Source organism: Stegostoma tigrinum, chromosome 2 (assembly GCF_030684315.1).
Source record: "Stegostoma tigrinum isolate sSteTig4 chromosome 2, sSteTig4.hap1, whole genome shotgun sequence".
Classification (NCBI taxonomy): domain Eukaryota; kingdom Metazoa; phylum Chordata; class Chondrichthyes; order Orectolobiformes; family Stegostomatidae; genus Stegostoma; species Stegostoma tigrinum.
In genome coordinates, this window is record NC_081355.1 from 110,306,470 (window position 1) to 110,319,532 (window position 13,063).

Below are 13,063 nucleotides of genomic sequence, written 5' to 3' on the forward strand. Positions count from 1 at the left end.
GGAGAGACACAGATAAGCTGCAGAGCTGGGCTGAGAGGTGGCAAATGGAGTTTAATGCAGACAAGTGCGAGGTGATGCACTTTGGTAGGAGTAACCGGAAGGCAAAGTACTGGGCTAATGGTAAGATTCTTGGTAGTGTAGATGAGCAGAGAGATCTCCGTGTCCATGTACACAGATCCTTGAAAGTTGCCACCCAGGTTGACAGGGTTGTTAAGAAGGCATACAGAGTTTTAGCTTTTATTAACAGAGGGATCGAGTTCCGGAACCAAGAGGTTATGGTGAAGCTGTACAAAACTCTGGTGCGGCTGCACTTGGAGTATTGCGTACAGTTCTGGTCACCGCATCAAAAGAAGGATGTGGAAGCTTTGGAAAGGGTGCAGAGGAGATTTACTAGGCTTGGGGACCGCTTTGCAGAACACCTCCACTCGGTTCACAATAAACAACTGCACCTCACAGTCTCGAACCACTTCAACTCCCCCTCCCATTCTTTAGATGCCATGTCCATCATGGACCTCCTGCAGTGCCACAATGATGCCACCCGAAGGTTGCAGGAACAGCAACTCATATTCCACTTGGGAACCCTGCAGCCCAATGGTATCAATGTGGACTTCACCAGCTTCAAAATCTCCCCTTCCCCCACCGCATCCCAAAACCAGCCCAGCCCATCCCCTCCCTCCCACTGCATCCCCAAACCAGCCCAGCCTGTCTCTGCCTCCCTAACCTGTTCTTCCTCTCACCCATCCCTTCCTACCACCTCAAGCTGCACCTCCATTTCCTACCTACTAACCTCATCCCACCTCCTTGACCTGTCAGTCTTCCCTGGACTGACCTATCCCCTCCCCACCTATACTCTCCTCTCCACCTATCTTCTTTTCTCTCCATCTTTGGTCTGCCACCCCCTCTCTCCCTATTTATTCCAGAACCCTCACCCCATCTCCCTCTCTGATGAAGGGTCTAGGCCCGAAACGTCAGCTTTTGTGCTCCTGAGATGCTGCTGGGCTTGCTGTGTTCATCCAGCTTCACACCGTGTTATCTTTACTAGGATGTTGCCTGGTATGGAGGGAAGGTCTTACGAGGAAAGGCTGAGGGACTTGAGGCTGTTTTCGTTAGAGAGAAGAAGGTGGAGAGGTGACTTAATTGAAACATATAAAATAATCAGAGGGTTAGATAGGGTGGATAGGGAGAGCCTTTTTCCTAGGACGGTGACGGCGAGCATGAGGGGGCATAGCTTTAAATTGAGGGGTGAAAGATATAGGACAGATGTCAGAGATAGTTTCTTTACTCAGAGTAGTAAGGGAATGGAACGCTTTGCCTGCAACGGTAGTAGATTTGCCAACTTTAGGTACATTTAAGTCATCATTGGACAAGCATATGGATGTACATGGAATAGTGTAGATTAGATGGGCTTCAGATCGGTATGACAGGTCGGCACAACATCGAGGGCCGAAGGGCCTGTACTGTGCTGTAATGTTCTATAAAATTGTTTTTTTAAGCAAGGCCGCCCATCACTTCAGACTTTGTAAACTAGGAGCTGAGTGTCACATCTTGGGTGCTCATCCAATATCAGTGAGGACATGCCCAGTGAGGAGTACTGACACTCCGGGTCCCTGTGTGTGAAGCAGTGATCTTGGTGGATGGGGCAGAGGAGAGGAGGGCCGTCCTTCTTCCATCAGACCACTACAGAAGGCCAAGTCACCAGGCACTGCCAGCCACGACCCAGATAGCAGCCTAGGTCAAGGTTGTGTCCCTGGTCAAAAGGAATGCTAAGCAATGCGCTTCAATGATTTTCTGAACTCCACGAAAGTTAAGTCCCACCAGCTCTCTGCTACTTCATTCACGGAGCAACATATATAAACTTTGACACCGCACACATCTTACCAAACCTTCTGGACAACAACTAATTGCTAAAGCACGTATCATATCTATCAGGTTTTTTCCTCAGTGTCACAAACACCACCACCCCCACCCATCAACCATTCCTTTCAATTTATGAAGAGTACTTGAATAGAATACGCAAACCTTTTAAAAATTAAGAAGAGTGTCATAAGAAATTGACTCGACAAAGGGAACAATTTGCCAGCATTTGCACAGCAGTGTTGCAACTGAACAGATATGTTGAAACAAGAATATTACACAGAAATCAGAATAGAAAATGAAACCCAGGAGGTCTGGCAGCACGTGTACACAGAAAGAAACAAACAGGGTTAACATTGAATCTCAAATTTCTTTGGAACTGTTAGCACCTGGAAAATGTTGGTTCTTACGCTGATGTTAGAGGTGGTACCCAGAAAACAAAACGGGATTGCTAATGGTCTTGAGAGAGACATAGAAATGTAAAGAGTGTACATGAATATGAGAAGAGATGAAAACAGGTCCGTTCTGCTGAGTAAACAAGACAGAGCCTTTGGGTGGAGGTGAAGGAATGTAATAGAAGTGAAAGTCAGAGGTTGTGCTCTGCAGCTGTGGAATTCAACACAAGTCCCAGAGGCTATAGAGATGAGATGTTGTTCCTCCAGGTTGTGCTGTGTTTTTCTGGAGCACTGTAGCAGACTCTTCCGGGCAGGGATGAAATCAGACAGGAGTTGATTCAGAGACTCCAGGACAACGAAGGTGATGCTGTTGCTGGTTCCAAGGATGGTCAGGGCTTAGAAAGTTCCATCTGCATTTGGCCCCAACCCCTCCAAATCCTTCCTATTCATATACCCATAAAGATGCCTTTTACCTCTTCTGGCAGATCATTCCACTAACGCACCACCCTCTTTGAAATGCTGTCCCTCAGGTACTTTTTAAATCACTCTCCTTTCAACTTAATCTGATGCCCTCTAGTTTTAGGCTTCCCCACCCTAGAAAATGACCTTGGCTATTCGCCCTCACATTACAGGTTCTATCAGAGCATGGATTGGTTGTGCTGAAAGCAACCAATTTTCACCAAATCATCGCCCCCCTTTCTCACCTCTCTACCTTCTCTTCCCTGGTTTACAATCAACAATCCCTTCGCCTGCTTAACATTTTTGGCCCTTTCTCTGCATTCTGTCTCCACTTATCCACTCATTCCTTTTCTCCCCAACCTCTGTCACCAGCATAAATACCACTTTTTCCAAGATGCCATAATTTCTGAAGAAGAGGCTTGAAACATTAATCTCTCCATGGAGTGTCTCTGACAACTTCTGTTTTTGTGCCTGATCAATACCTGTTGTGTCAGTGGATAAAATGTTAGGTTTTACAGCAGGTTTACTGTCAGGTTTACAGCAAGCAGAGTAAACACATTAAGGCAATCAATTTAACTGTGATTTCACTAACAGAAGCTTCAAAGTTTTAGTTCAGAAGAACCCAAAATTGCATTCATAAGTGGGATTAATTTCTTCTAACGGGGGAAATCAAATCAGTTCGGGGGAACCAGTTGCCTCAGAAGATGCTTCCAATCGGTGGAGCTTCCAAGCCAGAGAAGTTTGTATAGAAATCAAGTTGTTAGAACTGAGAAAGTTACAGTCAGTAGAATTGTGAAAGTTTCATGCCAGCACATTCAAAGGACTCGTGATATTGTGTCCATACTTCAAGAAAAAGAAACTGGAAAAAGACAGTTACCATCCAGAGAATCACGCAGCACAGAAAAAAGCCCTTTGGTCCATCAAGTCTATACTGCCAAACTCCACTAATCTAGATTTGTCCCACTTTTCAGCATTTGGCACAAAGCCTTGAAACGTCATGATGTTTCAAGTGCTGATCCATGTAGCGCGATTGAGATTTCCTGCTCCAACTACCCTACCAGGCAGTGCATTCCAGATTCCTACCACTCTCTGGGTGAAATCATCTTTCCTCAAATCCCCCGACTTTCACCGAAAAATTCCGCCACCTTGTTATTAATGCTTCATGGGAAACAGTTGCCTCTTAGCCACCTTGTCCATGCCTCTCAATCTAGGACACCATTATTAATAAGGTGACACCACTTCCTCATTTTACCTGTTACACCGGGGCTCATTCTGGGGTCGGTGGGACCTCTACAAGTGGGATGGTCGACAGCTTCACCAGAGGAGTACCAATATCCTGGGGGGGATATTTGCTAACGCTCTTCAGGAGGGTTTAAACTAATTCAGCAGAGGGCTGGGAGCCTGAATTGTAGCTCCAGTGTACAGGAGGTTGAGAGTAGTGAGCTCATGAATTAGGTTTCAAGGTCGCAGGAGTGTACTGGCAGGCAGGAGGGTGGTTTGAAGTGTGTCTACTTCAACACCAGGAGCATCCGGAATAAGGTAAGTGAACTCGCAGCATGGGTTGGTACCTGGGGCTTCGATGTCATGGCCATTTCAGAGACATGGACAGAGCAGGGACAGGAATGGTTGTTGCAGGTTCTGGGCTTTAGATGTTTCAGTAAGATCAGGGAAGGTGTGGCATCGTTAGTCAAGGACAGTATTACGGTGGAAGAAAGGACGTTTGATGAGCACTCGTCTACTGTAGTAGTATGGGCTGAGGTTAGAAACAGGAAAGGAGAGGTCACCCTGTTGGGAGGTTTCTATAGGTCTCTGAAAAGTTCCAGAGATGTAGAGGAAAGGATTGCAAAGATGATTCTGGATAGGAGCGGAAGTAACAGGGTAATTGTTATGGTGGACTTTAACTTGAAAACATTGACTGGAAAAGCTATAGGTCGAGTACTTTAGATGGGTCAGTTCTTGTCCAATGTGTGCAGGAGAGTTTCCTGACACAGTATGTGGATAGGCCAACAAGAGGCGAGGTCACATTGGATCTGGTCCTGGGTAATGAACCAGGCCAGGTGTTAGATTTGGAGGTAGGTGTGCACTTTGGTGATGGTGACCACAATTCGACTACGTTGACTTTAGCGATGGAAAGGGATAGGCGTACACAGCAGGGCAAGAGTTATAGCTTGGGGGAAAAGGCAATTATGAAGCGATTAGGCAAGATTCAGGATGCACAAGATGGGGAAGGAAACTGCAGGGGCTGGGCACAATTGAAACGTGGAGCTTGTTCAAGGAACAGCTACTGCGTGTCCTTGATAAGTGTGTATCTGTCAAGCAGGGAGGAAGTGGTCAAGTGAGGGAACCATCGTTTACTAAAGAAGTTGAATCTCATGTCAGGAGGAAGGAGGTTTATGTAAAGATGAGGCGCGAAGGCTCAGTTATGGCGCTTGAGAGTTACAAGTTAGCCAGGAAGGACCTAAAGAGAGAGCTAAGAGGAGCCAGGAGGGGTCATGAGAAGTCTTTGGCAGGTAGGATCAAGGAAAACCTTAAAAGCATTCTATAGGTATGTCAGAAACAAAAGAATGACTAGAGTAAGATTAGGGCCAGTCAATGACAGTAGTGGAGTCCGAAGAGATAGGAGAGGCACTAAATGAATATTTTTCGTCAGTATTCACACAGGAAAAAGACAATGCTGTCAAGGAGAACACTGAGATACAGGCTATTAGACTAGACGGGATTACTGTTCGTAAGGAGGAGGTGTTAACAATTCTGGAAAGTGTGAAAATAGAAAAGTCCCCTGGGGCGGATGGGATTTATCCTAGGATTCTCTGGGACGCTAGGGAGGAGATTGCAGAGCCTTTGGCTTGGATCTTGATGTCGTCATTGTCTACAGGAATAGTGCCAGGAGACTGGAGGATAACAAATGTTGTCTCCTGGTTCAAGGGGAGTAGAGACAACCCTGATAATTATAGACCAGTGAGCCTTACTTTGGTTCTGGGTAAAGTGTCGGACAGGATTATAAGAGATAGGATTTATAATCATCTAGAAATGAATAATTTGATTAGGGATAGTCAATACGGTTTTGTGAAGGGTAGGTCGTGCCTTACAAATCTTATTGAGTTCTTTGAGAAAGTGATCAAACAGGCAAATGAGGGTAAAGCTGGTGATGTGGTATATATGGATTCGAGTAAAGTGTTTGATAAGGTTCCCCACGGTAGGCTATTGCAGAAAATACATAAGCATGGGATTGAGGGTGATTTAGCGGTTTGGATCAGAAATTGCATTGCTGTAAGAAGACAGATGGTGGCGGTTATGGGAAATATTCATCCTGGAGTTCAGTTACTAGTGGTGTACTGCAAGGATCGGTTTTGGGGCCCCTGTTGTTTGTCATTTTTATAAATGACCTGGATGAGGGCGTAGAAGGATGGGTTAGTAAATTTGTGGATGACACTAAAGTCGATGGAGTCGTGGATAGTGCGGAAGGATGTTGCAGGTTACAGAGGGACATAGATATGCTGCAGAGCTCCGCTGAGAGGTGGCAAATGGAGTTCAATGTGGAAAAGTGTGAAGTGATTCACTCTGGAAGGAGTAACAGGAATACAGAGTACTGGGCTAATGGTAAGATTCTTGATAGTGTGGATGAGCAGAGAGATCTCGGTGTCCATGTGCATAGATCCCTGAGAGACGCCACCCAGGTTGATAGGGTCATTAGAAAGGCGTACAGTGTGTTAGGTTTTATTGGTAGAAGTATTGCGTTTTGGAGCCATGAGGTCACATTGCAGCTGTACAAAACTCTGGTGCGACCGCACTCGGAGTATCGCGTATAGTTCTGGTCACCGCATTATAGGAAGGATGTGGAAGCATTGGAAAGGGTGCAGAGGAGATTTACCAGGATGTTGCCTGGTATGGAGGGAAGGTCTTACGAGGAAAGGCTGAGGGACTTGAGGCTGTTCTCGTGAGAGAGAAGAAGGTTAAGAGGCAACTTAATAGGGACAAAATGATCGGAGGATTAGATAAGGTGGACAGTGAGAGCATTTTTCCAAGGATGGTGATCGCTAGCACGAGGGGGCATAGCTTTAAATTGCGGGGTGATAGATATAGGACAGATGCCAGAGGTAGGTTCTTTACTCAGAGTAGTAAGGATGTGGAATGCCCTGCCTCCAACGGTAGTGGACTCGCTAACTTTAAGGGCATTTAAATGGTCATTGGATAAACATATGGATGACAATGGAATAGTGTAGGTTAGATGGGCTTCAGATTGCTTTCACAGGTTGGCACAACATAGAGGGCCGAAGGGCCTGTTCTGCACTGTAATGTTCTATGTTCCGTACCCTGAGTAGAGTTACCAGTCCCGCCCATCCCACAACCACGTCTCTACGATGGCAATATTGCAATTCCACACGCTTAACTCAGCTGTCTCAATTATAACATCGTATCATTAGAGACCATCCAGCCTCACTTCCTCTGCCTTTGTTCCTTTACTAATGTTGTGACCTTCGTGAGTAAAAGCCATAAGCCACTTAAACAAGTTTAAATGCTTCTCCACAGCACAATAAACCTATTTGCAATGTTGATGATTCCGGTTCAGGTGCAGATTGTCTCCCTTGTACAGGTCCCAGCTTCCCCACATGATCCCAGTGATCCAGGAATCTAAAATCCTCCCTCCTGCACCACCCCAAGAGCCATGCAGTCATCTGCCCCTTTCTCCTTTTTCTGTACTGTAAGATTATATTTTAAAAGAAATGCTGAGATAAAGTAATATTTCCAGGATTGGGTCTCTACCAGGTTGGAGGTTTCTTCTGATAGTGATATTAAAATACTTTCCAATTGTCTTCAACATGTGTATATAGCTTTGTTTTTGTTTTGTTTTGCACAGTAAACTAGTATTCTGTTGTTAAAGAACATCTGCAGCCTGAATAGTACCCAGGTCCTGATGGACTGCATCTTAAAATGGTCTTTCAGGAATAGGCGACTGAGAGAGCTAATAAAACAAAAACAAAGTGCTGAGGAAACTCAGGACTGGCCGCATTCGTGAAGGGAAATGCAGACGACATCTTTGGAATTCTATGGCGTTGGAAAATGTTGGCTTTTATGCTGTGTGTGTGTGTGTGTGTGTGTGTGTGTGTGTGTGTGTGTGTGTGGGGGGGGGGGGGGTGGAGTTGGAGTAGGGGGTAGAAACAAGTGGAATAGATGGTGAGTGCGCCCAGAGCAAGACACAAAAGGAGGGCTAAGGGCAGGAAAGGAAATATCTAGAAGTAAAAAAGGCGACAATAGCAAGTATATGCAGTTGAACACAAGTCAGCTTTTCAGAGATCACACCCATGTGAAAATTGTCACCTGGCAACACCAACCTTTTAAAATGAGGTTTCAGAATCAAAGAGATTCAGCTTCCTGAAGTTTAAGCACTAACTCCCCAGACTGGAGCGAATTTTGAGTGACATCTTTCACAATACTTACAACCTGCTCTATACCCTTGATACTTCTACTGCCTCGTGTGAACATTGTTTCCTTTTCCCACAGCAATATACTGCTCTCATCAGTCCAGGAATGTGTCTCAACATAAACCACAGCCTCATCTGTTCTTCCATGAATATGTTCCAGGTAATGATTGACGACCTCAGTTCCTGCACGTTAGTTGCTTTTCTCATGAAAACTCTCTCCTTGGTAGATTCAGTCTCAAAGCAGGACCATTTATTCCTAAGACAATCAATTACTGAGCATCTTTCAGTAGTTAAAACTCTCGGATTCAGTTAGATGTGACAATTCCTTCACATATGCATCAACAGTTTCCCTTTCGTGTGCTCCAATGTTGAAACACATACCATTGATAACATTAATAGAGCCAACCTTTCATTAATGCATCTTCAAAGCCGTTCAGTATCTGTCTGCTCCTTATTGAGTTTTAGAATACAATAGATCTTGTGGTTTAATTCACACAGCACTGTTAACAGGGTGCTAATATTTACTAGTTTAGTCTTTCTTACTTTACTCTATGGCCATTTTAGCTTTCCCACTGAGGCTAGAGCGAATTCTAATTCTCGCACATCCTTTTCATTTTCACAGCAACAGGGAGTGGAAAATTCAGTCATTTTGAGACACTTCAAGGATGCAGATTGTGGTTTTAATATGTTCTTGTATTTTTCACAATAGCTGGCTCTCGAACTGCCCTGAAAATTCACTTGATCTCAGCTTCACACTTGCAACAGAATGCTTCAGGTAAATGTATTAGCAGATATTACAAGCTAAAGTGAAAGCAACTTTAGAAGAGGAAAAGATTGCATGTCAACAGCAGGTTAGCTGCTATGTTACATACAAAAAAATTTCTCCAGACATATCCTGTTCCAGGGCCCTCAAAAGCTTACAAGTCCTAATTTAGACAACATAAGTGAACTTACTTGACCAGCTACTGCAGCAAAGTATCCATAGAGTGGGTCCTGCTGTTGGCCCGGGAATGCACCATAACCTCCACCTCCAGGAGCTCCTGGATATCCTGGACCCCCAGCTCCAGGATATCCTGCACCACCAGGTGCTCCTGGTGCACCACCATACTGAGGAAATTGCTAAAGAGAACAAAAATGGTATTATAATATGCCACAACGGATCAGTGAATGTTATGTCAAAATATTTCAACTGCAAAATTAAACATGCTTAATATATTGTGGTATTGTAATGTGAGGACTTAGTGCTAGTGCATACCTCTAATAGTGTAATTTGTTGCAAGTCTAATGTATTCTTTCCAATTTTAGGAATAACAACACACAAAACAAATCCTGCTGCTCTCACCAACTTGTTAGGTGTAGCCATGGAGTTTTGTCTTTACAGAGGCTGTATCTAGGGGGAGGCAATGACCTAGTGGTATTACCACTGAACTGTTAATCCAGAGAACCAGATGGTGTTCAGGGGTTCTGGGTTCGAATCCTGCCATGGCAAATGGTGTAATTTGAATTCGATAAACATCTGGATTTAAGAACCTAACGATGACTGTAAATCCATTGCTGATTGTTGAGGTGGGGGTAAGAAAGAGAGGGAAAAAAAGAACCTGACTCACTAATGTCTTTTAGGAGAGGAAACTGCTATCCGTACCTGGTCTGGCCTACATGTGACTCCAGACCCACAGCAATGTGATTGACTCTGAACTGCCCTCTAGGCAATTGAGAAGGGGCAGGAAACAGTGGCCTGGCCAGCAACACCCTCATCCCATGAATGAAAGAAAAAAAAATTCATTTACCAAATAAAAACAATCCATACGGCTTGTGGGAAAGATTTTGAATTCATTAAAATGTAGGGCAAAGCAAATTTGGGATTTCTTAATTGAGAGAAGAATCTCATTAAAGATTAAATAAGGCCACACTTCGCACAGTTAATCAAATTTAGCATAAAATTAGTACCACATTTTCTGGCCAAGCACAAACTAACGGTTATACCATAAACTTGCAGAAAGTATTTTAATGCTTTTTGTCAACTTAGATTATTCTTTACGATGAAGTTATATTCACTTTAGAATTTTACAGTCTTATAAAAGGCTTCAGTAAAAAGGGCACTTAAAGATATTTTTCTTTATCTTGCGAAGTTTCTCCATGCTCACCAAGAACCCTGGCAATGAGCTGAACACCTCAAAGGACTCCCAAGAGATGTGTTGAATGGGCAAACTCTTCTCATATCCTGTGGCCTATCATATGTTGTGAAACAACCAACTCCCACTCTTATATAGCACAACACGCTTGTGCAAATCATCACTGTAGGTTTTGTATGCTGTATGTAGTCAAAGCTTAAGTTAACCCTTTTTTTTGAGGGCCTGTGAATCTCTATTGTTAATTTGTTGCACTGTCTGACTGTTTACTTGCATTTCAGAATTTGGGTCAAGCAACATTGGCAGTTACCTGTACAGCTTGCCAGTCAGTGGGGGCTGCTCAAAATTTTTTCCCAAATACCACAACCATAAAACTTTGATAAAATTGCTTCTTTTCAGTATTGGTGAGCCAGAAAATTCTCATATATTAAAGCCGTTGCATCTTTAAAGGAAATACACATGCAAATCCCAGGGAGATTAGATTTTCCCGGTTCCATAATTCTATTGGTCCACTTAAACAAATAGGCTCCATTTCCTGATTGGAGCCACAAGTAGGTTCGGCAAATAATCATAGAAATCCAAGAGCTGGGTTGCCTAAATGGTTTGCGAAAATTGAAAGAAACAAGTAGTATGGCCTGAAACATCATTTAGAAAAACATGCATTATTGTATTATTGGTGATACTCAGTCATTAGATGTTATGACAAAGATTTATTAACTTTTTTAAAAACAAAATAGCGGAAATGTTCTCTTTTAAAACGGTGATAACCAAAAAGAAACAGAACCAGATTCAAAAGAAACTTGAAACCCAGCTAAATTCACTTCTCATAAAAAAGGATGTGGAGGCTGCTGTTAATCTTCAGTTACTTATTACCTTCAAAAGTTCTGGCCAAATTTGTATATAGCTATTTTATTTTTAAGTGTAGCTCTTCCATTGGCAATCTCATAATTCTGGAATTACCCACTACTTCCAATACAATTGGAAGTCTCTGAATTCTTTGACCAATTTTACTGCCATGCACTATATCAGTTTCCCACTAAGGTCTGCTCAAGCCTAAGACAGCTTAATTATTTTACCATTAAGTAAAAAGAGTCACTCAACAGTCATGACTAAATACATTCTTCATCCAACTAACTCTTTCTTATGTTGACTCTATTCTAGCTGCAGGGTCTGAAACATCTAGCATCAGAACGTTTACTATAGCAAACCTCATGAAGAATCTGCCTTCGTTGGTCACAGTGCTAGAACCCACTGGTTTCAAAGAATGCAATTTTTAAGCTGGTGTAATTCTGCTAACGCAGACGGTGTGCAGTGCTTTATCAGCTTTGACTTTAAAAGAAAGCTTGTTAAGCTTGGCACAGCAAGTTACTTTACTGTATCCACCAAATGAAACCTAAGAACTGGCTACCACCATTTTAACCATATGTGACCATACAATCAGTTCTCAATCTGAGCTTTATTCACAAAAACACCTACGTCAGATTCGTGCTTGTTGATTAGAGCTCTACCTTCAACACCATTATCTCTCCAGACTGATTTCAAAACTGCATGACCTTAGTCCTTGGCTCCATCCTCTGCAAATGGATCCTCGGCTTTCTGACCCATAGACCTCAGTGAGGCTAGGTAACTGACCTCTTCCACAATAACACTTAACGCTGGAGCTGCCACCAAGGATGTGTCCTCAGTCTCCTACTGTACTCCCTGTACACCCACGACTGTATACCCAAATTCCAAACAAATGCCATCGACTTGCTCACTGATGACACCACTATAAATGGGAGGTATCTAACAACGACGAGTCAAAATACAGAAGGGACTTAAAGAGTTTGGTGACATGGTGCATTGAAAACAACCTCAAAGTCAACAAAACTATAAGAACTGATTGTTGACTTCAGAAAGGAGGAGAACATGCCCCCCATCTGCAAAGGAACCAAGATTAAAACAGTGAAGACCATCAAGTTCCTAGGAGTGATGATGACAAATGGCCTGGCCTGGATGACCCATGTAGACAAGACTGTCAAGAAGGAACAACAACGCTTCTTCTTCCTCAGGCATCTCAGGAAATTGACATGTCCATAAGGTTCCCTCACCAACTTCTACAGCTGTACCATTGAAAGCATACTGGTCCGGATGAAAAAAAACACCTGGTATGGCAATTGCTCCGCCCAGGACCGTAAGAAACTACCGAAGGTGGTGTGCACAGCCCAGACCATCACAGAGGCCAACTTTCCATCCATGGACTTCATTTATATGGCTCGCTGCCACGGAAAGGCAGCCAACAAAGACCCATCACATCCCAGTAATGACCTCCTACACCCTCTTCCATCAGGGAGGAGATACAGAAGCCTGAACACATGCACAATTAGGTTCAGGAATAACTTCTTTCTGGCTGTCACCAGACTGCTGAATGGACTCTAAACTCAAATAATGCAAACTGTATGCATCTAAGTTTTTCTGATCTATACATCTTTTGCTTGCTATCATCTGCCTATGTTGCTCATAAACAAATCTTTTCACTGTTTATCAGTATGCATGACAATAAAAATCAAAGTAAAGTGAAAACTGGATGACTGCATCCATAGAAAAAGGGGATAACCAAAAAGAAACAGAACCAGATTCAAAAGAAACTTGAAACCCAGCTAAATTCACTTCTCATAAAAAAGGATGCGGAGGCTGCTGTTAATCTTCAGTTACATATTACCATCAAAAGTTCTGGCCAAATTTGTATATAGCTATTTTATTTTGAAGTGTAGTTCTTCCACTGGCAAACTAACTGATTAAATAATTTCCTGTAGCATTTCCT

At 43.2% G+C, this 13,063-nt stretch overlaps 1 protein-coding gene and 1 long non-coding RNA gene across 2 annotated transcripts in view; one reads left to right on the forward strand and one right to left on the reverse strand.

Annotated features, from left to right (window-relative positions):
• LOC125467078 (sorcin-like) overlaps nucleotides 1–13,063 on the reverse strand; it is a 46,546-nt gene that overhangs the window by 19,359 nt on the left and 14,124 nt on the right. The window contains exon 2 of the mRNA XM_048562504.2: nucleotides 9,086–9,250. Within this exon, the coding sequence (XP_048418461.1) occupies nucleotides 9,086–9,250 (165 nt within the window). The remainder of the gene's footprint in view (nucleotides 1–9,085; nucleotides 9,251–13,063) is intronic.
• Nucleotides 8,175–11,512, forward strand: LOC125467111 (uncharacterized). The gene is made up of 3 exons (XR_007250572.2): nucleotides 8,175–8,291; nucleotides 8,841–8,906; nucleotides 11,422–11,512. It is a non-coding gene; the product is annotated as an uncharacterized LOC125467111 (long non-coding RNA).